This window comes from Rhinoderma darwinii, chromosome 9 (genome assembly GCF_050947455.1).
Source record: "Rhinoderma darwinii isolate aRhiDar2 chromosome 9, aRhiDar2.hap1, whole genome shotgun sequence".
In the NCBI taxonomy this organism is placed as follows: domain Eukaryota; kingdom Metazoa; phylum Chordata; class Amphibia; order Anura; family Rhinodermatidae; genus Rhinoderma; species Rhinoderma darwinii.
Genome location: NC_134695.1, coordinates 74,230,001 through 74,257,091, shown reverse-complemented (window position 1 = coordinate 74,257,091; position 27,091 = coordinate 74,230,001). Strand labels below are relative to the sequence as shown.

The following is a 27,091-nucleotide window of genomic DNA, read 5'->3' as shown; positions in this document are numbered from 1 at the left end:
CGCCTGCATTCACCTTGTTCTGGCCTCTTGCAGTCGATCAGGCAGTTGCCCATAGCAACGTTTCCAAGGAGGATTTAGATCAATGTTGTGCCAGGACTTGGTTGCTAAGGGCAACTACTTCACTTTCCTTCACTCTTTTTCCTACTGTAGGGATTACCACACCAATAATAATTATAATGTTCAGTAGCGCTGAGACCAGTAACATAATGACTCCATGTCCCCCAGGAGAACGCGTTCAGCCCCCATGTCCTGCTCCGATAGTCCTCAAAGACTACAACTCCCATAAGTCAGCGAGGTGACGGCCGGAAGTGACGCTCGCTGACACGAAGGGGGCGGATCCATCCGGGGCCTTGGCGCTCTCCTTCCTTTCGCGCCGGGCGCTGGGCTGTGTGGCGGCTCCATGTGCGCAGCTCGTCTGTAGCCCAGGACACTGACAGGGAAGCGGCGCGACTCCGGCAACATGGACCCCAGCATTCTAATCGAGGCCCTGCGGGGCACCATGGACCCGGCCCTGAGGGAGGCGGCCGAGAGACAGCTCAACGAGGTGAGAGCCGGGGCCCCTGAGCCGCCACCAGGGCCCTCTTACTCCCGGTGTATCAGCTCCTTCTGGCCGGGGCCTTGTCATACGTGTCCTGTCCTCGCCTGTGTCCTGTCTGTGCTGTCACGTGTCTCTTCCGTGTCTTGTCCGTATTCGGACATTTTCCCCAAAAACCCGGAACCTGAAAATACGAAGACATAAAAAAAATCTCCTTAAAGGGACAGGCGGGAATTGACTTAGTTTTACTGGTTTTAAGAATTAAATATTTTAAACTTCCGTATATTTCACCGTACGTTTTCCCCTCCGCCTGCCGCCGCTCCATCGTGTCGTCCATAGTGATGCAGCGTCCTGCGAATGTCGGTGGACGATGGAGTCATGTGATTTCTTTTCTTTATGGACGACCGGACAGCGCGGCCTCATCACCGCGCAGAAGGCTATTGGCGGAGGGAATTATACGAGCGGTTCCTGGAAAATGTTTGATCTTGAACCGGGTTTATGGAAAAGGAGGGAAAAAATTGCTTTAAGGCGACGTCCGGGGGAGTAAGAAAATAAAGAAGCCGCGGAAGGGTTATAAAATGAGTGACCGTTACTCCCCGTTACACCCCCGCCGTTCCTCTGGAGATCGCCGCCGCCGCTCTACATTCCTGCAGTGTCGCCGTACCTGCTAGAATCACCGCAGAGGCCAGCGATTGGCTGCGGTGTTTGATTAACGGTGTGTCATCGCTGCAAAAATGTAAAGAGCGGCGGCGATCACCGGAGGAGCGGCGAGGGTGTAACCGGAGTAACGTTCAGTTTGATATTTTATAGCCTTTCTTGCGGTTTCTTGTTTTCTCGGAGACCAGTTAACGATCTACGGCTTTCTAGGGCTCGGGTGACATCTGCGCGGTGAATTCCGTTTTTCTGTTTTTTCATTGAAGTAAAAAATAAACGAATCCGAGCTGTGACGGGTCACAATAGACGCCATTGTTTCATGACTCCCGCCGGGTCGCGTCATGGTGTCCACTGTTTGACCGAAACAATACGACGGAACTTGCGATAAAGCTGCCAATGCAGATGTGAACTCTGCTTCGCATTATCAACATTTTCAGGACCTCTGCTTGCTGTCAGTGATTGGGAACATTCTTATTTATATCCAGTGGCTGAAATCCTGTCCTGACCTAAGACTTCTCTCAGCTGAGGTTTTGTATTCAATGAGGACAATCCCCTGATAGATTTTATCTGCACTGATACATTGTAACAAATATTATGGGGTGGAGTTGTGTTGCTGATGTGTTTCGCTCACAGAGGATTGTCTAGACTAGAAACATTGTAACAAACCCCCAGCTGTGTGATTGGGATGGGTTTTCAGGCTCTGGCGGTAAACAAGAATGTTCCTATTCACTGACTGCAAACAGATGTCTTGAAGTCGGCGGCGAGTCTATTAGGAAGCCACGGAAGTTCCCATTATATGAGGATCACACGTTACATACAACCGGGCGACTTATTAATAATCGCCTGTCCGGTGACGTCGCTGCGTTTCCTCCGGTCACATGACGTGCGGCGCTTGTCGCCTTCTTCGCACTGCAGACACTTTACGTCCGTTTATTGCTATTTGGTGTGGTGATCACGGGGGTCCCGCAGACGCCGCCGGTCTCCGGTTTATCACGTATTCCTGTCAGCGCTTATATCCGTTATTCTAGGGGGGACTGTGGCGCTGTTCAGTCTGAGCTCCTTGGCTCCTGATTAAAATGCCAGGTCTGCGGTGAATACTGACACTCATACAGGCAGTGCAGGGGGAGTGCTACATTGTACAGATGTATTGGTCATTCCGGGTCAGTGGAAAGCTGGATGACAACCCCTTTGGGCACGTTGCTGGTGGTTGTCAGCCGGCGTTTGTTACCAAGGGACAGTACAATGTTGCAGGTTTTTTCCTTGTTACATTTGATACATTGTTACCGTCCTGATCTGTAGTGAGGCGTTCCCTGGAGCCACTGACGTTAGTGGGGTCTACTAACCCAGAATGTAATGGTAAATCGACGTCCTGCAATATTGTGGCTTACTGGGACCCCAAATATCGCGTCAACAATGCGTTCGGTCGGCGCACGTCACGGGTTCGTAGGTGGTCCGATTGTAGCCGGCTCATCTATGCCCCGGGTTTCATGTTTCCTGCCTGCGACACATCACAAGGAGCCGCGCTGTTATCAGTCATGGTAAAGCTCCATCCCCTCCACCGTCCATGCGTTGCCCCCTCCCCCGGCTTGTGGATCCTCATGTTCTCTTCCTGTTCAGTCATTTCCTGCATGTGGTGCAGATGACTCAGTGATCACCCAGCAGCTGTGAGCAATGACTCCTATCATCCATGTTGCCTCTTGGCCCCCTCCCCTCTCCTGCGTGTAGTAATATGTTCTATGGGACGTGGTGGAAACTGTTCTGACGTCCTCCCTCCCCATTGACTTTTATCGGAGTTCTGTCATGGATTAGTCTCCCCAAAGTTGCCTCAGGATGTAACGTGTGCGGCTGAAGTCGGCATCTAGCTGGAGTCTTAAAGGGGAATCCCTCCTTATCCTCTGACCTATGAGAGATGAGTCAGACGATGACATCACTCTCAGAGGATAAAACCAAAGCTGTGACTGGAGATCCTGAATCACAGACACCTCTGAGCAGCGTCGTTGCTGGGACATTGTGATCATGCAGCGGCAGAACAAGATCAGGTCTCCCTGGCATAGTCACCCTGCAGAGAACAGATCTTACAGGTTCCATTCAATGACAGCAAGCAAAATTCTTCAACTGGGAGAAATTTGCTTGTTTATTATGCAGAAGACTGGACCGGCAGTAAATTGAGGAATGTTCCCCATGATAGGAATGTTGGTCGCTGACTGCGGAGAATGAAGACGTTTGTTACTCGCGTCACGCTGCAGACGTCTCGTCCGTTTGTCCTTTATCACTTCCCTCTCGATCAGTCGCAGGTTTTATCTCCCATCGTATATTCATCTCACCGTTCATATTTCTGTCATCCAGGACGGAGCTGAAGTTCTGCTCATCCTGAGCTTCCTGGTTCAGAAGTTGAATTGCAGTGAACACTGACACGTTCTACCTCCCTCCTACTGCTGTGTAACTAGAGCCGTGCAGATTTGATTCTCAGGGTCTGTGGAGAGCTGGGTGGTAATCATGATGGTGAACATGGAGACTGAACGCCGGCGGGATCTGAGCGGAGGCGGCGCGGGGTCCGTGTCCTCCGTGATGTCTGGTCTTGTGATTACGTTGTAGCGGCTGTGGATGGATTAATCTGCTGCTCCCGGTCACACCCGGCTGCTGATGAAGCAGAGCTGGGACGTGTGTGATCAGTCAGCCGTCACTTTCCCCTGCGTTCAGCACATTCTATATAATCTATACCTCTGCCAGCGAATATCGCCGCGCCATTGTATCCCCATGACCTGACCGTGTCCCCGCTGGTCGACCCTGCGGTGTGACGCTTCTCATCAGGGAGCGGCCTCTGCTCATGACATCAGCACATAGGAATGAAAGTGAAACTGCTGAGCTGGGAGAACCTGTGATGTCATCCTCAGGCTTAAAGGGAATGTCCACTCCTGTAAACAAACCTCCGCAACTCTCTAATAGACTTTGTATGTCAATTCCTGACCATTGAATAATTCTGGCAACAAGAATCTGAGAATTTCTTCTGATCTAGTCCTGCTCACACAGCTGAGGGTTTGCTACATTTGTATCCAGACTAGGCAATCCGCTAAACAGAACTCCAGATTTATACATTTTACCTACACTGATACGTTGTAACAAAACATCAGGAATGGAGAGACTTGTGGCTCTTTAATGATTACCTCCAAGAGGATTGGGTCTGGGTGTTTCCATTCGTTTATAGCAAGCAGACATATTGAGCCATGGTTCCACGGTCCATTGGACCATTGCAGATTCCCCCCCCCCCCCCCCCCCCCACCATTTCTGGATCTTTGCCCGCAATATTTCTGTGACCTTTGATCGTTTGACTGGCTTTCTATTGTTCTATGTTGTCACCCAGCTTTACTAGGCTCTGAATGACTGATACGTCTCTACTACATCACCAGGCAGATTTTTCCATTGAGGACTGAGGAAAGCGATTTCATTGGTACCCAGCTTTCCCAGAGTCTTCCATGACCTTGTGCCCAGTGACTGCAGGGATGTATCTTTGTTTAGCTATTTGCTCTTCAGGCTCTGGGAAAGCTGGATGGCCACCTCTGTATTGACTGTGATGGCAGCCATGTTGGTTTGCTGTTTCCCAGTCTCTCCGGTTGGTCAGTGATTAGTCTTCTCCTCGGCAGGTTTGTACAGGGGTTTTCTGTGTAGATCAGGAATGTGGGGGTTCTGGCGGGGTCCGTGCGGTCTGTTAGTGACGTCATATGGGGCGAATCCTGCCCAATAAAGGACGTCACATTCTTCCAGATCTGAACTGTCTTTTACTAGGACTGTCCCGGCAGCCCCCCTCCCCACTATGCGATCTTGCCGCGGAGCCATCACCCGGTGGAGTTACTCTAGTCATGTAGAATATATTGGACATATAACGATGAATGACCCGCTGCCGGCCAGCAGACTGGAGATAGTTGGGCTTAGTTCACATTTGAGGGCTGCAGAGGTTGTTGCTCACAGGTTGCGCTCCCCGTTTCCTCATTATTATGGAATTGCTCTTCACTCAAGCAGCCCCCTATAAAGTACATGTTTCCATCCACCATAAGCCCAGGGCTGAATTTGTGAGCATGGATGATGAGTTCAGTAGTTTCTACGACAGGTGAACCACAGACGGCAGTATAAAAGTATTAATGCGGTTTTCCGGTTTTTTAAACCCTTAAAGGGCCAGTACAGTCTTCTGAAAATAAGTCTTAATCATTGTATAGTAAAAGTTCTGCAACTCCATGATAGACTGTTTTTTAATTCCTCACCATTTTGAAGATCTCTGCTTCTAGTCAGTGAATAGGATCATTCTTATTTATACCCAGTGGCAGGAAAAAAGTTTATTCGTGTCCAGTCTAGACATTGATCTGAACAGTCTGGACTCTACATTGATACGTTTTTAATCTGCACTGATACATTGTAACAAACAGGACAGGAGAGAGATTTCTGCTGCGGTCTTCAGGGACACATTGTAACAGGCCCTCAGCTAGTTAGCAGGACAGAGATGTAAATGCATCAGAACAATCTCCTAATAGTTTGTTACAATGTATCAGCCTGAAAGTTCTCTCTGACTTTTTGTTTTTTCTCTCCAGTCGCATAAATCTGTGAACTTCGTGTCAACTCTGCTGCAGATCACCATGTCTGAGCAACTGGATCTACCAGTACGACAAGCAGGTTAGTGAGCGCGTGCCAAGCCGTGTTTACCGATCCAACTGGCGCTCAAACTGCCGAGTGTAACCCTTTACTGTCCGCGGATGAATATCTACCGAAAAATTCCTCTAAACCGGAATTATTAGGATTTGAGCCACAAAACCAAATTGTGTAAATTCAGCAAAAGGATTTGCGGGTTATCGGGAACACGAAAAAAAAACGGACTTTTTCGAAAATGGCGACAGGGTAATTGGCGTGTGATGACTCCGCCCTTATTGCGCTCTCCTTCCTCCCTGCAGGTGTCATATATTTAAAGAATATGATTACTCAGTATTGGCCGGATCGTGAAGTGACCCCCGGTGAAGTGCCCACTCACACTATCCCTGAGGAGGATCGTCACTGCATCCGGGAGAATATCGTAGAGGCCATTATCCAGTCCCCGGAGCTGATCAGGTGAGGTCCTCGCGCTCAGCGCAGCCGTAAATGAAGCTGAATCACGATCAAGGAAAGTTCTACAACATCCTAATATATTTTGTTTCAATTCTTCACTATGTTCAGAGATCTCTGCTTGCTGTCACTTAAACATGGTTTCTGACTTCCATAAGCTGAAAATTGGTCATGATCTAGTCCTGCTCACACAGCTGATCACTCTTCGCAAACACATTAGCTGTGTAAGCAGGACAAGGCCAAAATGGGTTTTCAGCCTATGGATGTCAGTAAATGGAAACTTTCAATGTTATCAAGCACAGATCTTGAATGGTGATGAATTGAAGTGCAAAATGGATTAGAAATGTTCAGAACACTTGACTTGTTATTAAAGGGATTTTCCAGTCCTCCGGATAGGCCTTCAATATGTGATCGGTCATGGTCCATCTCCCTGCACCCCCCCCCCCCATACAGCTGTTTTTAAAGGGGCGGCAGCGCGAGGGCCGCTTCCCCTACATTTCTTTGCTCACTGTGAACGATCGACACTTGTAGTGGAGGTTTATAATATTAGTCTCTTCACTTGAGTAGAAGGCTGCAAAATTGTGATCCGACGCTACAAGTGTCCGCGAATCACAGTGAGCAAGAATAAATGAAGGGGAAGCAGCGAGGGCTGAAGCCCCTCCAAAGCAGCTGATTGGCCGGGGTGCTGGGAGTCGGACCCCGACTGATCACATTGATGGGGCATCCTGAGGATCGGCAATTGTTTTTGGACTGGAAAACCCCTCTTAATGCTCGTCTCACTGTTTAGGATTTTTGCTTGCGGTGAAATAGAATCTTATTATTGAATGTTATTTAGAAACTCCATAAACTTTTGTAGCTTCAGTTTCACATCACTTATTTTTTACTTAGTTTTGTAACATTTTCTTCTCTGTTCACACCCAAAGTGAAAGTAGACATTCTGCTGGTTCCTTGTCTGTGTGTGGTTTATATGGTCTCCTTGCAACTGGGTTCGGACTATGAGGCTGAGCTCACACGACTCTGTTTGGTCCGTGATTTACGGATCCTATGTCGGCCGTATTTCCTGGACCGACCGCAGTTCAGGGAGCCGGGCTCCTAGCGTCATAGTGATCTGTAATCATGTTATCAGTACAGGACACTATCCCTGCAGGGACTTCTATCATCCTAGATCACTATGACGCTTGGAGCCCGGCTCCCTGAACTGCGGTCGGTCCGGGAAAGACGGCCGACGTAGGATCCGTAAATTACAGGCTGAACACGATCGTGTGAATCCGTCCATAGGATGGGTTTACTAGCGAGAATTCTGCCCATAACGAGCTCGTTTGGTCCCCATCAGGTTGCATCATTGTCGGCAGCACATCCTCTGATTACGCGGGGAGATATTCATCGGCTGATCGCACCTTTTTTGCATTCTGTAAAATCCTCATTGTCCGCAGCACGAGTGTTGTCCGGCTGATCGCTGCCCTGTTTACATGGTCCAATAATCGTCAACGAGCGTTCATAAGGGCGCCTGTTCGGTCGATTAATGGGATTTTAAAGGGGTTGTTCCACAAAACACATGTATCTCCTATCCACAGGATAGGGGATACATGTGTGACTGCTGGGGGTCTGACTGATTGGCCCCCCAGAAATCAGGAGAACGGGGGACCGGAAGTGCTCCAAGAGAAGCATGGGACTTCCGGGGTCTGTGTCCAGCAGCTCCATATGGAGCACCGGTCACGCAAGTCGGATACAGACCCCAGAAGTCCCATGCTTCTCTTGGAGCACTTCGGGGACTTTCGGTCCCCCGCTCTACTTTTTTCTGGGGGGCCCATCAGTCAGACCCCCTCCCAGCAGTCACACATGTATCCCCTAGTCGCATCAAACAATACACTTAGATTATACAGAAATATTGTGGATATGATTAAAATTGGAGATTATTCTCTTGGGGACCGGCTGTTAAACCCCCCCCCCCCCAGCGTTGTGCATTGAGCGGCTGTTCTTGTTAAACTGCAGTCGCTGGTCTCTCTGACTCTTGAGACCCCCCCCCCCCCACATCTGACGGATCGTGTAATCGTAGCCGCCATGGTGTGTAGGCTGCCCCTGCTCTGCTATACATGGTGTGTGTGTGTGTGTGTGTGTATGTGTGTGTGTGTGTATATATATATATATATATATATATATATATATATATATATATGAGTGTGTGACTGTCTTATTCTCTTTTGTAGGGTCCAGCTCACAACCTGCATCCATCACATCATCAAACACGACTACCCGAACCGCTGGACTGCAGTCGTAGAGAAGATCGGCTTTTATCTGCAGTCAGACAACAGCGCCTGCTGGCTGGGCATCCTACTCTGTCTCTACCAGCTGGTGAAGAACTACGAGTAAGTGATTGCGGTCTGTCTAGAGAATGAGGGGGCCGGGGCATGGTGAATAGGAGACACATCTGATTAAGGGGTCTAATGCCCTACAGGGATAGTTATCACTATGCACGTACATTACTGATCCTGAGTTACATCCTGTATTATAGTCCAGAGCTGCACTCACTATTCTGCTGGTGGAGTCACTGTGTACATACATTACTTATCCTGTACTGATCCTGAGTTATATCCTGTATTATACTCCAGAGCTGCACTCACTATTCTGCTGGTGGAGTCACTGTGTACATACATTACATTACTTATCCTATACTGATCCTGAGTTATATCCTGTATTATACTCCAGAGCTGCACTCACTAATCTGCTGGTGGAGTCACTGTGTACATACATTACTTATCCTGTACTGATCCTGAGTTACATCCTGTATTATACTCCAGAGCTGCACTCACTATTCTGCTGGTGGAGTCACTGTGGACATACATTACATTACTAATCCTGTACTGATCCTGAGTTACATCCTGTATTATACTCCAGAGCTGCACTCACTATTCTGCTGGTGGAGTCACTGTGTACATACATTACATTACTTATCCTGTACTGATCCTGAGTTACATCCTGTATTATACTCCAGAGCTGCACTCACTATTCTGCTGGTGGAGTCACTGTGTACATACATTACATTACTTATCCTGTACTGATCCTGAGTTACATCCTGTATTATACTCCAGAGCTGCACTCACTATTCTGCTGGTGGAGTCACTGTGTACATACATTACATTACTTATCCTGTACTGATCCTGAGTTACATCCTGTATTATACTCCAGAGCTGCACTCACTATTCTGCTAGCTTCAGAGCTGAAATCTCCCAGCATTCCCTGCTTACTCTGGTGATTTGCATTCTGGGAGTTGTCATTGTTTCACCAGGCACTGTACAGTAATCTCCTGTATTTCCGTCTCGTTCTCTTATTACATTGTTTTCCCTCCCCAGGTATAAGAAACCAGAGGAAAGAAGTCCGCTCATAGCCGCTATGCAACACTTCCTGCCCATGCTGAAGGATCGTTTTATCCGTCTCCTTCCTGACCCCTCCGATCAGTCTGTACTGATTCAGAAACAGATCTTTAAGATTTTCTACGCCCTCGTCCAGGTGAGTGATCGTCACTCGTGGGTTTTGGGGTCATCTCTGCCTGTAAAATATTTTGTTTCCATTGATTGAGCTCCTTACATCGCTGACCCCACGCTCTTGTATGTCGCAGTACACGTTGCCGCTGGAGCTTATCAATCAGCCCAATCTTACTGAATGGATAGAGATCCTGAAGACTGTTGTGGACCGGGATGTTCCCGCAGTGAGTGTTCCAGTCATCGGGTTTAGGGTCATGTTCACCTCCACGTTCTGTATAACGCACATTAATATTTCTCCTCAGTCCGTTATTAGACGGTTCCTCATTGTCCATCTTGGTCCTCTTTCTCCTCACAGGAGACCCTTCAGGTTGATGAGGATGACCGGCCTGAGCTGCCCTGGTGGAAGTGTAAGAAGTGGGCGCTGCATATCCTGGCCAGGCTTTTTGAACGGTAAAATGTTCCCTGGGATTTGACGGATTGGGGGAGGGGGTGCATGTATATTTTTCTTTTCTAGGGCAATGAATTCAAACTTGATTCTGAACATTAAAACGATTGTCCGTGTTCTAGGTACGGAAGTCCAGGAAACGTGTCCAAGGAGTACAATGAATTTGCTGAAGTGTTTCTGAAGGCCTTTGCTGCTGGGGTTCAGCAGGTTTGTGACTCCCCTTTCTCTTGATAATCATCGCATATTGCTCAGGACTTCATGTTATGTGGGTCTACAGTGCGGCCTAAGTGATTGTTGTACATGACAGTCCTGCTATGTGACCTCTTATATCACCTGTTACCCAAAATCTGACCCCGTTTAGTTTCCATGATACTTTTCCCAAATTCTTAGTGTCAGTCTGTGTCTGGTAAAGCCGTAGATAGTTGTGTGTGCAGTGTCCGTTTTTGTCTAGTAGAGCAGTAAACTGGTGGCTGCAGAGCTGTGTGCACAGTGTCGGTCTGTCTTGTAAAGCCGTACCTAGGAGCTGCAGGGTTGTGCACAGTGTCGGTCTGTGTCTTGTAAAGCCGTACCTAGTAGCTGCAGTGTTGTGCACAGTGTCAGTCTAAAGCCGTACCTAGGAGCTGCAGGGTTGTGCACAGTGTCGGTCTGTGTCTTGTAAAGCCGTACCTAGGAGCTGCAGGGTTGTGCACAGTGTCGGTCTGTGTCTTGTAAAGCCGTACCTAGGAGCTGCAGGGTTGTGCACAGTGTCCGTCTGTGTCTTGTAAAGCCGTACCTAGGAGCTGCGGGGTTGTGCACAGTGTCGGTCTGTGTCTTGTAAAGCCGTACCTAGTAGCTGCAGTGTTGTGCACAGTGTCAGTCTAAAGCCGTACCTAGGAGCTGCAGGGTTGTGCACAGTGTCGGTCTGTGTCTTGTAAAGCCGTACCTAGGAGCTGCAGGGTTGTGCACAGTGTCGGTCTGTGTCTTGTAAAGCCGTACCTAGGAGCTGCAGGGTTGTGCACAGTGTCCGTCTGTGTCTTGTAAAGCCGTACCTAGGAGCTGCAGGGTTGTGCACAGTGTCGGTCTGTGTCCTGCAAAGCCGTACCTAGGAGCTGCAGTGTTGTGCAGTGTGTCCGTCTGTGTCTTGTAAAGCCGTACCTAGGAGCTGCAGGGTTGTGCAGTGTGTCCGTCTGTGTCTTGTAAAGCCGTACCTAGGAGCTGCAGGGTTGTGCACAGTGTCGGTCTGTCTTGTAGAGGGGTTACCTGGAGGCTGCAGGGCTGTGTGCACAGTGTCCGTCTGTGTCTTGTAGAGCAGTTTTGCTGGCGTCCTGCTTGCTGACTGCTCCACTACCTAAACCTGCGGCCCAAGAGAATGGTGAGATCATAGTACTGGTCTAGTGACGTCTTGCGGACGTTCTCCCCACTGGCCGGCCTCCAAACTCTCCGACACGCTTTATATATGTGCATCCGTTTCAATGTCTTGGCAACTTCTGCAATGGAGATTAGAAACGTCATTGTTTTAGTTTTTCTTGGTTCATAGTTATTATAGGCGATGACCGCCCCAGTGTCACAGGTCGCAGCTCACGTAACGTCCTCTGTTTAGGTTCTGCTGAAGGTTCTCTACCACTATAAAGAGAAGCAGTATTTGGCGCCGCGAGTCCTGCAGCAAACACTCAACTATCTCAACCAGGGGGTGTCCCATGCGCTTACATGGAAGAACCTGAAGCCCCACATCCAGGTGAGTGTTTACATTGCGCCAGATCATCTGCTGTTGTCGGACCTCGTGTTTCATGTTGTCTCTCTCTAACCTCAGGGGATCATCCAGGACGTCATCTTCCCTCTGATGTGTTACACGGACTCCGATGAGGAGCTCTGGCAGGAAGACCCCTATGAATACATCCGCATGAAATTTGGTGAGATAATAGTCCGCGGTCTGTAGGTTAATCGGGACGGTGGATATGGAATTGCGGTTCAGGACATTTGTACATGGCGGGTGCAGGACGCTCTGCAGATAATTACCCCGGAGCTCCCAATCGATTGGTCCAGGGACTATTTGGTGCCAAATGGGCGGAGCTTCATGCTTAACACAGAGGTCAACATCCACCTCCATAAGCAGGACGTTACCTGTACGGTGGCGTCCGTTGCGTTGCTATGACAGAATCACTCACACGTAAATTCTGCTGCAATGCTTAAGCCGACAATTCTACAGCAGCGCTCTGCGGGCGCTAAGATATATGCAAATATTGAGTGAGTAATTTCACATTGCGTTACCAAATGCCACACATACTGAGCTTGAAATGGGACGTTCTTGGCACACGTTGGGCGAGCTCTATTACATTACTCAAATAGTCAGTGTTTGCGTATGTCTTAGCGCCCAGCGGGTTCTGCTACATTTTTTGGATAGCGATTTGACAACAATAATTTCCCTTCTGCTTCGTCAGCCAGTTGTTTGACCTCCTGTGTCCGCTGCGCTGTAGATGTTTTGTGTATCGGACGGCGGCGTTGGATTTTGTCGCTGGTTTTTCCCGCTCTCCTAGAAGGAGCTTTTCATATCAGAGAGTTAATATTTCGGGGGAGCCGCTTTCTATGCACTTGGCCTCCCCTTTGTGTTTGGTGGCTCGTCCGTCTCTGCAGGGCGAGTAGTGTGAACCGTGAGGATTGTCTAATACGTTCTTCTCCTTTGTCATAGATGTGTTTGAAGATTTTATCTCCCCCACGACTGCGGCCCAGACGCTGCTCTTCACATCCTGCAGTAAGAGGAAAGAGGTACGGCCAGGAATTGTCTATATATGTCCATTCACGCTGCTCTTACTGGCGGGCGGCCAGGCTTCACTTTTCTCCTTCATTATTCAGCCCCGCTGCATCTCATGCTGGGAAACGTCTGGGTTTGGGTTGAGGGATCTTATTTTTCACCTTAGTGAGGCCGCTACAAGGAGTTTGTTTTGTTAGAATTATAAGTGTTTTCTGGAAATAAATCATTGTGTAAGAAGTTCTGCAACTTTCTAATTTCATTTGTTTGAATTTCTCATATTCAAAGCCTCTGCTTGCTGTCAGCTAGTGAATCCTGCTCATTCAGTTGGCAGAAATCTTGTTACAATGTATCAGTTCTGTGGATTATAGGTTGATAGAGCAGTAGCACAAACCTGTGCAGCTGAAAGGTATTTAGCTCAGGTTTGTCTAGAATGATATATTTTAACAAGCCAATCAGCTGTGTGAGCAGGACTAGGTTTGGATGGATTTTTAACCTTTAAATGTTAAAGTGTAACCTAACGTTTGTTAAAACTTCTGACGTGTCATAGTGACACGTCAGAAGTTTTGATCTGTGTGGGTCTGAGCACTGAGACCCCCACCAGTCACTAAAACGAAGCGGCAGAAGTGCTCGTGTGAGCGCTCAGCTGTTTCGTTTCTGTTTGGCGCTTTCCGTAAAGCCGATGTATCAGAGTACGGGCGCTTAGACTTTCTATTGAGCCCGTACTTCGATAGATTGATGTCTGGAAAAAGCCGATCAGACACAGTGGCTGAGCGCTCACACGAGCACTTCTGACGCTTCGTTTTAGCGATTGGTGGGGGTCTCAGTGCTCGGACCCCCACAGATCAAAACTTCTAACGTGTCACTATGACATATCAGAACTTTTGACAAACGTTTAGTTACCCTTTAACAATAAGTGTTCCCATTTAATAACAGCAAGCAGAGATTTTGAGTTGTAAGAAATTGAACCACAACGGTTAGAACTCTGCATTATATGATGAATACGCTTCATTAATCAAAAACCGCAAGTCCCCCAGTAACAGCGCCGCAGACTTGGGAGAGATTTGTGGTCTGGACCCGGGTGCTGATTGTATCTAGGCCGTGTGATTGATTGTTCTTCTCCGGTGTCCTCCATGTTCTGGGCATTACTGTGGTCGGGGTTCTGCATTTCTCAGATTGTTCTGTCCTCCTTTTGCCTCAGGTTTTGCAGAAGACTATGGGATTCTGTTATCAGATTTTAACCGAGCCGGCGGCAGATCCCCGGAAGAAGGACGGCGCCCTCCACATGATCGGGTCCTTGGCAGAAATCTTGCTGAAGGTACGTGGGACTGGTAGTGTGTGGATGAGGCAGACGTCGTCTCTGGGTGGAGCTTTATGGTGGAGCATTAGGGGGCGTGTGGCACTGGAAGGTCTGTAGGGTGGGTGCTGGGCTCAACCAGGGCAGATCCAGTGCCGTCACTTTTAGGAGCTGCCACTGGTCGTCTGGCTGGGCCACTGGTCCTCTCCACTCTCAGGATTATTAGTTAGTAGCCTCTCTTACCTGAGCTTATCCTTCACAATCTTCTTAAACTATTATACACAGAGAAATTGTCGCAGCTGCAACGAGGAACCGCGCTGAGGTGTTTCATGGGACCGGCAATGCTTTATAATAGAACAGTCAGGGTCCGGTTCATGTCATTGGTCTGATTGGGAGAATCCTTATAATGCTGTATGTTCAATATCGGAGTGATCTCTATCTGACCATGACTGGATATCCAGTTATAGCATCCGTGGGTTCTCAAGGTTGTGAGCTGGACTGACGTCGCGGTGACGTTCTATGCCGGTCATGTAGAGGTTGTGGACTGGAGCTGCACTGACGCCTCCGTGATGTACATGACCGGCATCTAACATTGAAACCTCTATAAAGGTCTGAAGTTCCACATCCCTAAACAAGACCGAATCCGTTGGAGCTGATCCTCTTTAACATTCACCATATGCAGTTCACATATAGAAAGGGTCTATATAAACAGGGGAGTCACTCTACATGGACTGACACGGTAAGTTGGAAACAGTCAGCATGTTTGTGGACAGGTCTTATCCCCCAACAGCTTATCTGAGCACCTGGATTGCAGCATTCATTGTTACAGCAAGATATGGATTATTGGGGTCAGATATTCAGAATGGCTGAGACTTTGAAAGTGATCGATCATGTACAGAGGTCATCTCTAGATATCTTATTACTTATTTTACAGAAAAAGATCTACAAGGATCAGATGGAGTTCATGCTGCAGAATCACGTCTTCCCCCTGTTCAGCAGCGAGCTGGGTTATATGAGGGCGAGGGTAAGTCACTTTCATGGGTGTTGGTGGGACGTGCCGGGCTGTACGGCGGCTGCAGGGCTGTGTGCACAGTGTCCGTCTGTGTCTAGTAAAGCCGTCTGCCTGCGTCTTGCTGGTTGACTGCTCTGCTCACACAAAACCTGAGAGCCAAGAGAATGGTGAGATCATAGTACTGGTCTAGTGACGTCCGCCGGACGCTCCCCCCGCTGGCCGGCCTCCAAACTCTCCGACAATGCTTTTTGGTTTGATATTTAAATTATTGTCCAGTTTCACCCTCTAGTTTGGTTTTCGTGTTAGTCGCTGTATTTTCTAGGCTGATTATGTAACGCTGAACCCAACAGTAGTTTCTCCTCTGACCTGGCACAGACTTGCATATTGATGGGGTATTTTCTGCAGGCCTGTTGGGTTCTTCACTATTTCTGTGAAGTGAAGTTCAAGAATGACCAAAACCTGCAGACGGCTCTAGAGCTGACCAGACGCTGTCTCATTGATGACCGGGAGATGCCGGTGAAGGTGGAAGCCGCCATTGCCCTCCAGGTTCTCATCAGCAATCAGGAGAAAGGTAAAGTGTAGACTGGGGGTCTCCCGATCACTGGGTGTACAGCAACGAGGGTGCGGTGCCCCCATGATGGTGCTCGCTATGAAGGGGTTGTCCAGGCTACAAAACCCACATTCAAATAGACTTCTGCATTATTAGTGGGTCCCCATTTAGTGGCCTCCTCCATTATTCCGAGTGCAGAGCAGCTACAGAGGGTCTGAGGAGGTCCCGGCGCTCTCACGCATTGTGTATAGACGCCATTGATATGAATGGGCGCGGTGAAATGCGTCAGGGATATTCCACTTGTTTCTGGGGTCCAGGCAGGCAGCAGGACGACCTGTGATCCGCTTCACCATTTCACAATCCTGTCGTCCTGTCCCCTGAGCCCTCCCCCCCCCCCGTCATACGTTGCTGTATAGAGTGTTCGATAATCGCGCTCCGTTACCTTACAGCCAAGGAGTACATTGCCCCGTTCATCCGACCCGTGATGCAGGCGTTACTTCACATCATCCGAGAGACGGAGAACGATGATCTCACCAACGTGATTCAGAAGATGATCTGCGAGTACAGCGAGGAGGTGACGCCCATAGCGGTGGAAATGACGCAGCACCTGGTGAGTTTGTGTCTGCAGGTTGTGGGGTGAATAATCTGCAGTTGGCACTTGGTGGGTGATACTTGGCAGCCCAGTCCCGTCCTGTTACTCTCATGATAAATTCTCATGGACTCGGGATAACATGGTAAATACTCGAAGGCTATGTTCAGGCGAGCATCGGCGTCCGAGGTGCACCCCTGGGGGACGCATTGTCATGGATCCCCCATAGACCAGGGTCAAAGGATTGATGTGTGACACGCAGTAAAATAGGACATGTTCTATTTTGTCACGGACCCTTCACGCGCTCTAAGACAACGGTCGTGTGAACGGCCCCATTGAAATACAGGAGTCCGTGTGACGGCCGTTGTTTTGACTAATACGCTGGTCTGAATGAGCCCTTAGATTACTGGATGTCACACACGACGCCTCAAGTGTAATATTGGAGTTTATAAAGCAGAACCTGGCGGCTGCAGGGCTGTGTGCACAGTGTCAGTCTGTGTCTAGTAAAGCAGCTCGCTGGCGTCTTGCTTGTTGACTGCTCTGCTCACACAAATCCTGCGGCCCGAGATCAATAGGAGATCATAGTACTGGTCTAGTGACGTCTCCTGGACGCTCCCACCGCTGGCCAGCCTCCAAACTCTCCGACATGGCGTGACCGCGAGCGACTCAAACCTTTCAGTAATGAGGCCGTGGCCGGGCGTCTTCTGCTTTTTCACACGTCCGTGTCTACATTTCTTTTTTTTTTTTTTTTCCAGGCAATGACTTTCAATCAAGTTATTCAGACCGGTCCTGATGAGGAGGGCAGCGATGATAAAGCGGTTACAGCCATGGGAATCCTAAACACAATTGACACTCTGCTCAGTGTTGTGGAAGATCATAAAGAGGTGAGCGCGAAGCTCGTCCATGGTCTCCGTAATGACCAATCACATACAGTTTAATACATTGCCTGTGAGATGAGGCGCCGGCTCAAGATTACATCACATGTTGTAGAAATGGCTTCAACAGCGCAAAAATAAATCCTTTAAAGTAACCGCCGGTCATAGAGACACTTAGACATGTGAGCACGGATTAAGGCTCGGCAATTGAAAAAACAAAACCGAAATTCAGCGCAGATAAGACGTCATCTTGCATTGTTTGGATTTTTCGGTTCTGTTTTTCTCTCGGGTGGAGGTATCTGCAGCCTCCGATAGTTGAGTTTAATGGTGGGGCCGTTCTGTCCCTGTTCACTATGGTGTGAGCGGCGCAGACAGGCGTGAGGCAGTGATGTCATTGTGTCTGCGCTGAGCCACAAGGACCGGAGGAGCGCAGGGATCTCCTCCACTCGTCCCTGGAATGGGGTTAGGGGAGTGTAGATTATTATTTTATGAAGCACTATTGGGGCTGTGGGGGCATTATACTGTGGGGGGCAGTGTCGGGGGGTATAGTATATACAGTAGTTTTACATCCGGCTCGGGATAAATACTCAGCGGTGTAGCATGCACATAGGGGGGTGGCCTACATAATCGTAATCGAGGTTACATGTTCTCTTAATCGTGGTTTGGGTCACAATCTCTGTGTATGACACGGCCATCAGTGACTTCTCAATGCTATGGACGGTCTAATGACTCTCTGTGTTTCTTCAGATCACTCAGCAGCTGGAAGGAATCTGCCTACAGGTCATCGGCACCGTCCTCCAGCAGCATGTCCTGGGTAAGCCCCCGCCTCGGCTCTGCTGCATCTCTCTGGGGGAGGGGAGTGTTTGGAGGGTGAATGAAAACGAATCTCTCTACCTACTCTCACTCTCTCTCACTCTCTCTCTCACTCTCTCTCTCACTCTCTCTCTCACTCTCTCTCTCACTCTCTCTCACTCTCTCTCACTCTCTCACTCTCTCACTCTCTCTCTCTCACACTCTCCCTCTCTCTCACATTTGTGTCTCTAGAGTTTTATGAAGAGATCTTCTCCCTGGCGCACAGTCTCACCTGTCAGCAGGTATCGGCTCAGATGTGGCAGCTCTTACCGCTGGTGTTCGAGGTCTTTCAGCAGGACGGATTTGATTACTTCACAGGTGAGTCTGGCTCTGAGCAGGTGAAATCGGAAAGCTTGTTACTTGGGTTAAAAAAAACGCGTGTCCGTCCAGCTCCAATTATACACCGTTCATTGGTAAATTATAAGCCTCCGCGCCATTTCTCGTTAGATTACATCTTGGCCTGTTTTTAATGCTGCGGTTGTATCTGCCGTCTGCTGTTCGTTATTTTTGCGACCCTTTAGACTTGAATGGTGGCACGGGTCTGCAAAAAACAGAGAGGACGTGCTCTATAGTTTGCAGAACGGAATAACGGATCTGCAAAAAACCACTGTATGAATGGGTCAGTGCGCGATCGACATAAAATGTGGACAGCACTGACGAAAAACGCGGCTGTGAGCCCAGAGAGACTTTCAATCTAACACACCTTTTACCCTTTTTAAATGTTGGTATAACGTCCGCCGTCCTCTAATCCTGCGTCACTGGATATAACGGTCTATGAATTATCAAACGTCATTCCATTAACTCCTTTCCGACCACCCACCGTCTTGACGTCAGGTGATTAGTCTGCAGCGATGTCTTTTGGCGTCGCTGTATTTCAGGCTGATCGCTCGTGTGGGGGCTCATCCTCTAAACAGGAGCTGTAACAGCTCCTGATCCTAGAGAAGCCTCCTGAACACAGCTGGGGGTCGGAAAATATTCGGACCCCAGCTGTTTAACCCTTTGATCGCCGCGATCCGTGACCCAACACTAAATAAAAAACAAAAAACCTACACATTGGGTATCTGCACGACCGTAATAATATGACGTCTTTTGTGTGACTTGTAGGGTTTAGTGTCGGGGTCTGAACCCTCAGCGTTCAGTTCTTCACTTCAGACATTTTCTTATCAGGAGATATAAACTTGGTTCATGCCATACATTCTTAGGTTCTCCCCATCCGTGTTGTTGGGTCCCTGCTGGCGCAGGATTCATCGCCGCTCTGGGGCTTTGTTTGAACGTTGCAGCTTTTGCATGAGTTTTCCCGGCTAACGTGGGTTTGGATCCAATTCTACTTCTTGCTTTTGGTGTCCAATCCTACAAAAATGGCGGCTGATAATTTGACAGACGTGAGAGCCGCTCTTGGATTTCGGCTTTTTATAACCTAGGAGGGAGTGATTGTTTTCGCCTGTAGTTCCCCTTTAAAAAAACAAAAATAATTGAAAGTGTAAATCTGTTACTGACTTGTGTATCCTGAATCTCTGATCAGACATGATGCCTCTGCTGCATAACTATGTCACCGTGGACACGGACACCCTCCTGTCTGACACCAAGTACCTGGAGATGATCTACAGTATGTGTAAGAAGGTAGGTGCCGCTGTTTCGGTCCGTCACAAACGTAGTGGTGGGGGAGGTTGCTTGATTTGAAGCAAGGACTATGTCCCCTGACGGGAGCAGTCCCTGAGCGTTTCTATATGGAGCCTCGAATTTAACTGGAATATTATAGCTAAAATGAAATGAAATAAACCAAAATCCATTCAGCATCTCCATGTATTGTAAGAAATGTCTCCATAGGCCGACGAAAGGGGAACTGAACGTTCAAGTATCTTCTAACAAGTCAGATGTTTTGGTGGTGGTCCGAGCACTGAGACCCCCACCAAACTCTCTAAAACTAAGCGGCAGAAGTGATCATGTGAGAGCTCAGCCGCTTTGTTTCTGGTCGGCTTTTTCCGAAAAGCCCATGTATCGGAGTGCGGGGGCTCATAGACTTTGTATTGATCCCGTCCTCCGCTACATTGATTTCCAGAAAAAGCCGAACACACCTGAAGCAGCTGAGCGCTCACATGATCACTTCTGCCGCTTCGTTTTAGAGTGTTTGGTGGGGGTCTCAGTGCTCGGACCCCCACCAATCCAAACTTCTGACATGTCAGAAGTTTGCTGAACGTTTAGGTCCCCTTTAATGTCTTCAGTTGTGTATAAGGACTCGATACTTGCAGATTACGCGCTTTATTGCTTGTTTAGGTCACAGTGTAACGTGGACGTGGTTTCCCCTACAGGTGCTGACTGGCGTGGCCGGGGAAGACGCCGAATGTCACGCAGCTAAACTACTAGAAGTTGTGGTCTTACAGTGTAAGGGACGTGGGATTGACCAGGTGAGGAGGTTATACGAGGTTACGCTCCCAGGCTCCTGTGGTCGCTCTATAGTGACTTTGCAGCAGGAGGCCGCAGTCTTGCTTTGCAGGTCGCGTTTCTTCGTTTGATCTGTATTGATTTTATAACGTTTGCATTGACTCTTACGCTGAGATGTCGGCCTGTCCGGTTTGTTCGTCCTGCAGTGCATCCCGTTATTTATTGAAGCTGCTCTGGAGAGGTTGACTCGGGAAGTAAAGACGAGTGAGCTGAGAACCATGTGCCTCCAGGTGGCCATAGCTGCTTTGTACTACAGTCCTCCCCTTCTCCTCAACACCTTGGAAAACCTGCGCTTCCCCAACACCGTGGAGCCCGTCACAAACCACTTCATCAAGCAGTGGCTGAATGACGTGGACTGTTTCCTCGGGTGAGTGTCTTCTGGTCGAGCGGTTCCCGCCGTCTGGTACGGATCTGTCCCCTTGGGGCCCGTCACGTCTTGAGCTTTGCTCTGTGCTGCTGTTAACCTCAGCCGTTTTGCCTGTGCAGGTTACATGATCGGAAGATCTGCGTCCTGGGACTATGTGCTCTTATAGAACTTGAACAGCGGCCCCAAGTGTTGGCGGAGATTTCCTCCCAGATTCTGCCGGCTTTCATCTTATTATTCAATGGTCTGAAGAGAGCTTACGCCTGCCATGCAGAGCAAGAAAACGACAGTGATGATGATGAGGATGGCGAAGAGGAAGATGAAGCTGGTGAGAAATGCCGTGTCCCAGCAGAGTTCACCTTTCCTGTAGAGGCCGTGTTTTTTTTTTTTACATTTGAACCACTCAAAGGGGATCAATCACTTTGGGACAACTGCATTTAAAGGGCCTGTCCACATTCAGAACGCTGCCCCCTGCTGATCGCACTTGGTACTGATTTTGCCGGGGGAAGCCACGGCCCGCCAGGCCACTGTGGGGGAAATAGTGTTACATGGCGGTGATTCAGATGAATGGCCGTCCTTCTAATACTAGGACGGCCTGAGTCCTCCAGAATAAGATGTTCGATCAGAGCGACTCTCCATTCCATCTCCGTTGTCCATATTGCCCCTTTAAGTTTCCATATTGTCCTATGATTCATGTCAGGGATTCTCGCTCGGGACGCTCTTAGCCAGAGTGGAGAACTGCTGCAAAGGGCGCCCCTCGCTCTGGAGCACTTGGTGTCATAATTTGGGTTGGACTTTGGCGTCGATTATACATTTCACTCCAGCGGTTTCGTTTGCAGCTTTCTACAGTAATAACATTTGATTCCAGCAGCCGCACTCCTGCGATCACCTCCTGTCTGAAAGATTGGCCAAGATGAACAATCTCTTTTATTTATGAAAGATTCCCCCCCCCAGGTCTGGAAATTATATGCAAATGGCCGACGTCTTGCATCAGTTTTGTGTTCATCTTCTCTTTAGTTCTCCCTCGGTCTCTTGCATAGAGTGGTTCAGGGGTCCGGGGGACGTAGAAGAAAGTTCTGCTGTATCTGATCTCCTAGGGGGGGTGTCGTTGCTTTGTGACCGGGCAGAGTAAACATTCTCCGTTCTCTGATTCCAGAACTTGGTAGCGATGATGATGACATAGATGAAGACGGTCAGGAATATCTGGAAATGTTGGCCAAGCAAGCAGGAGAGGACGGGGATGATGAAGATTGGGAGGAAGATGATGCTGAGGAAACGGCACTGGAGGGTTATACGACTCTGATCGACGATGAGGATAACCTTGTAGATGAATATCAGATATTTAAAGCTATATTTCAGAGTGAGTGTTAATGTTTGTCCTCCACGTCACTGACCCGTGCTCGCTACGCCCTGCCCCCCCCTCGTCCTGCGTTTCGTGGGAATAATCTGTACGTTTGTTCATCCGCCTATAGGCTAGAAGTGCTGGATCTGGTACTAGGTGAATGACTGTCCGAGTCTCTTCTTCCTGTTAATCACTGGTTAATTGTGCTTTATTTTAGAGCTGCAGGGTCTGGACCCGGCCTGGTATCAGGCTCTCACTCAAGGACTAAATGAAGACCAAGGCAAACAGTTACAAGACATCGCAACGCTGGCGGACCAGAGGCGGGCAGCTCACGGTAAGGACCCAGATCTGCGGCAGCATCGCGGATTAAACTGCCCCGGGACTCGCTAAGCAGCATATTTTTCTTTTGCACTATTCTCTGGGTGCAGCTTGCAGTGTAAAGAATGGAGGTTTTCATCCCATCGATCATGGCTACCTCTGTGGATTTCTACATCTCTAGTGTAATTGTTTATTAAGAAAAACCATGAACTAAACCTCTCCCTTGTATAATAGTGTATTATGTCTGGTACATGTGTCTATATTAATAGGAGAATGCACACCTCCATTCTTTACACTGCAGGCTGTATCCAGGAAACTGTAGAACGATGCAAAATTGGAACCAGGTTTTATATTGCACAGGGACTTCTCATCTTATGACTACATTTTATTATCATTTAGAGCCCTTGTGGCCGGTTCATATCAGCGTTGGCTTTCCGTTCAGGGGTTCCGTCAGAGGTTTCCATCGTGGAACCCCGCAACAGAAAGTCAAACGGAAACCGTAACTTCCGTTTGCATCACCATTGATCTCAATGGTGACGGAAAAATTGCTAATGGTCTCGGTTTGTCACCGTTCCGGCAGGATTACGTTTTTTTCAACGAAATCCATAGCGGAGTCTACTCAATGGTGATTCAAACGGAAGCTGTGGTTTCTGTTGGACTTTCCGTTGCGGGTTCCACGACGGAAACCTCAGATGGAACCCCTGAACGGAAAGCCAACGCTGATGTGACCGGCCCTGTTCTGCAGCGTTGCAGCGAGTGAATGTGACGACGTCTCTGCTGCGATTGCTGATTCTTTCTTCTTCCCTCTGCAGAATCCAAAATGATCGAGAAACATGGAGGATACAAGTTCAACGCTCCAGTTGTGCCAAGTTCATTTAATTTTGGTGGCCCGGCCCCCGGCATGAATTGAGCGGTCGCTTTCTTTCCTGCTAACGTGTGACTGATTGTAGTGAGAAAAGCTTGTGTTCCTCCCGATAGTGGATCCAGAACCGGTTCTCTGACGCTCGTTCTGAACTATGACATAGGATTCTGGAGAGTGAGAGCGGATCATGCGACTCGGCCCTGGAACAGCAAACACAGGGGTTTCCTTTTATATATATTTTTTTGTTTTTCTTCCTTCTTTGTTTTTGTTTTTTTGAGCTCAACTTCCAAACTGAGGAGATCTGAAGCTCATGGGGGGGGTGTCATCGTGGCAGCTTTTTTTTTTTTTTTCTGTGGGAGGGGCATAAAACACCACAATTTGGTGGACGCGCGGGACTATTTAATATCTTCCATTACTCACGGGCCAATTTTACTTCACCAGTTTTAGTGTCTTTAGCTATAACACATTTATTGCCTCAGATCAATGTTCATTCTTTTATTGTAAAAAAAACAAAAAAAAAAAATAAAAAAAAAAGAGGCAAATGAATTGTAGCCTTAGTTTGGCGACTTCCCTGACCGGATAGACTTGACCGGTCCTAATGTAGAATGTTGAACTTGTAGCACTACACGAATAATGATGAATTATGGAAATGATCAGCACTTTTATATGTGACCTTCCCGCCCCATGTACAAAAATAATAATACTTAACTGAATTCATTGTTTCTGCATTCTAGAAGGGACGGACGGGGATCGGCATTACGCAGTTGGTTCTGTTTTGGTGACACAAGTCGCTCCCTGGGTGTAACTTGAATTTGGTTATGTAATAAGGGGTCAGTAATACTTCATTGCTGCTACATTTGGCGATGCCCTCTGTCCTTTGTATTGTTTTTTTTCTTCCATTTTTCTTAAACCTCTAAGATGTACGATTAAATTTGGATACAAAGCGGTCACGTAAGCGCGGAGACGGACGGCCTTGATCTTCTGACGCATGTTATAATTGGACATGAATCTCTACTCTCAAAGAGTTTGAAGTGTGTGGATGAAACATCTGTATATGCAATCTATTAAAAAAGAAAAAAGATATCCAGATGAATTGTCCTCGTTTCTTGACTTCTTTTCAGAGTTAATTATTCTATGGAACGGTGTGGATTCCGGTCACTAACATCGGGAGGCGCGAGGCTCGGCGCACCTCGTTCCTCTTGAATGTTCATCACGTTCTCCATGTTTTGCTGCCTTCTCGTTCCGCTCCTGATGGTGATTGTTGGTGGCGACACAAGGTCTGATGTAAATCAATGGTTTCTACCGGCTGCAATACTGGTGAAGTCTGGTATAATCTGAAGTTCTCACGTGAACGTTTCGGTGCTGACCGCATTGCAGGGAATAGCGTGATCCTGGCGGCCGTCTGTACGGGACTCTGGTTTCACTGAGATTTTCTGCTATTTGTAGTTACAAGTCAAAATCTGTGTTCAAAGCCTTGAAACCACGTGTGGATTTTCAGACCGTTTTTGTTTTGTAGAAGGCGAAGTTCACGCGGAGTCAAAAACGGCTGAAAATGATAAAGCGACAAATTCAGAGAGAAAAGCCTCTGATCTTCAGCCATTTCTGAAGCTGAAAACTGTTTTTGAGTTTTCTTGGATCTGTTCCATTGACGCCATGAAAAACCGCTCTAAAAATGGCTCAAGAAGTGACGCTCCTTAAGGGCGTTTTTTTTTTATGTGCAGTTTCTTTTTTTTTTAATTCAATGGGCAGGTGTTTTTTAGGTGTATTTTGGACATTTACGCCTGAAAACACAGCATGTGAACATCCCCCTAGGCTCGTGGGTGATGAACCTCTGTGCTGTGACATCCAGATACAAGATAGACCAGCGTGGCGCCCTCTGACATTAAGAAAAATGGGTCTGGTATTTATTTCCAGCATCTGTGAGGATCTGATTGCTACAATTCACATCGGCAGATATTAAGGCCGTGTCCAACTAGTGGCATCTCTTGATAATCGGGCGCAGTGAAGTGCGGAGACCCTGAGGTTAATGCTTTTATTTTCACGCTGTATTAGAAAGTCGTCGTCAGTCTAGTGACCGATTCCAAATCATTGTGAAGCTCCTCGCCCCTCCTGAACGTCACAGCTGAAGGGTTTGTTGCATAAGAACAGGGAAGAGCCGTCAGTCTGGACTTTAGGACAGTGGAAAGGTTTGTGTTGGGCTCTGTTCACATCTGCATTGGAGGGGCCATTAGGGGTTGGAGGGTCGGCAGTTCCCTGGAGATCCGCTGCGCTATTTCAGGTAAACCATAGAAGTCCATGGATTCCGTCGACCGTCGTGGTGCAGTGGAACGCTTGCTTTCAGTTTTCTCTTCTGCTTCTCTGATGGAGCAGCAGAGTGGAAAGCGCTGATACAGGTGTGAACATAGTCTTACCGGTTCAGCTCAGTGAGTTGTCTACACTGATACATTGTAACAAATCCTTATCTATACGAAGTATTACGTCAGGATGAGTTTTAAAGTTTACTCTTCACTTGTGTTCTTCTGCCGGATATGACATTGGACATAAAGAGAAGCCCCTGTAAGCCGGGCGGTGGTTGCTGTGGCAACTGTACAACACATGGAGCGCGGGTCCAATTCTAAACCTGCGTGTGATCCTCCTACGTCTTACCTGGCCAGTCGTGGGGGAGCAGTGATGCACTTAGTCTCAATTTAAACACTAATATTTCCATTCACTGATGGGAGGCAGAAAACAGTAAAAAGCAGATCTTAAAGGTACAGTCCGGCTTCAGTAAAGTAATGTTCTTTTTTTGTATAAATAAGAGTTGTACAATTTCCCACTATATTTTCTGCATTAATGCCTTGCGGTTTTGAAGATTTGTGCTGCTTGTTATTCAGTAGGAAAATTCATCGTGTACTTCTGATGGATACACAGGCGCTGGGATCGTTACAGGGTCATGTGATGGACACACAGGTGTTGGGATAGTTACAGGGTCATGTGATGGACACACAGGTGTTGGGATAGTTACAGGGTCATGTGATGGATACACAGGTGTTGGGATAGTTACAGGGTCATGTGATGGACACGGACACTGGGATAGTTATAAAACAGAACTCTTAGGCCTCGTGCACACTATCGTGTTTGGTCCATGATATATGGACCATATATCAGCCATATTTCAGGGACTGAGCACCGTTCGGGGAGCCGGGCTCCTACTATCCTAGTTCTGTATGGCGCAGAGTCACTGCCTCCCCTAAAAACATGTTTCATTACTGGATAGTATTCCTGCGCCATACATAACTATAAGGGTATGTTCACACGCAGTGACCAAAAACGTCTGAAAATACAGAGCGCTCTTCAGGCGAAAAAAAGCTCCTGATTTTCAGAAGTTTTTTTTAACAACTCATGTTTTTCGCAGCGTTTTTACGGCCGTTTTTGGACCTGTTTTTCAATGGAGTCAATGAAAAACGCCTCCAAAAACGTCCCAAGAAGGGACATGCACTTCTTTTGTCGAGCCGTCATTTTACGTGCCGTATTTTGACAGCGACGCGTAAAATAAAGGCTCGTGGGAACAGAACATCGTTCTTTCATTCCCATTGAAAGCAACGGGCAGATGTTTGTACGCGTATTGGGGGCGTTTTTCAGGCGTAATTCGAGGAGTAAAACACCCGAATTACGTCTGAAAC

General features: G+C 48.0%; 1 protein-coding gene and 3 non-coding genes across 4 annotated transcripts; all 4 read left to right on the top strand.

Moving 5' to 3' along the window:
- The first annotated feature begins 324 nt into the window (after positions 1-324).
- On the top strand, positions 325-24,516 carry IPO7 (importin 7). Its single transcript, XM_075838168.1, has 25 exons — positions 325-544; positions 5,770-5,851; positions 6,127-6,280; positions 8,482-8,640; positions 9,625-9,781; positions 9,891-9,980; positions 10,112-10,206; positions 10,324-10,408; positions 11,781-11,915; positions 11,991-12,090; positions 12,867-12,943; positions 14,128-14,244; positions 15,158-15,247; positions 15,641-15,806; positions 16,235-16,395; positions 17,130-17,258; positions 17,997-18,063; positions 18,294-18,419; positions 19,624-19,721; positions 20,411-20,506; positions 20,690-20,910; positions 21,030-21,235; positions 22,064-22,267; positions 22,467-22,583; positions 23,380-24,516. The coding sequence occupies exons 1-25, from the start codon at positions 461-463 to the stop codon at positions 23,475-23,477; spliced, it is 3,114 nt and encodes a 1,037-aa protein (XP_075694283.1). The 5' UTR covers positions 325-460; the 3' UTR covers positions 23,478-24,516.
- On the top strand, positions 11,450-11,629 carry LOC142661342 (small nucleolar RNA SNORA23). The gene has a single exon (XR_012850708.1). It is a non-coding gene; the product is annotated as a small nucleolar RNA SNORA23 (small nucleolar RNA).
- LOC142661341 (small nucleolar RNA SNORA23) lies at positions 15,299-15,479 on the top strand. The gene has a single exon (XR_012850707.1). It is a non-coding gene; the product is annotated as a small nucleolar RNA SNORA23 (small nucleolar RNA).
- On the top strand, positions 16,844-17,024 carry LOC142661340 (small nucleolar RNA SNORA23). The gene has a single exon (XR_012850706.1). It is a non-coding gene; the product is annotated as a small nucleolar RNA SNORA23 (small nucleolar RNA).
- Positions 24,517-27,091: the final 2,575 nt, after the last annotated feature.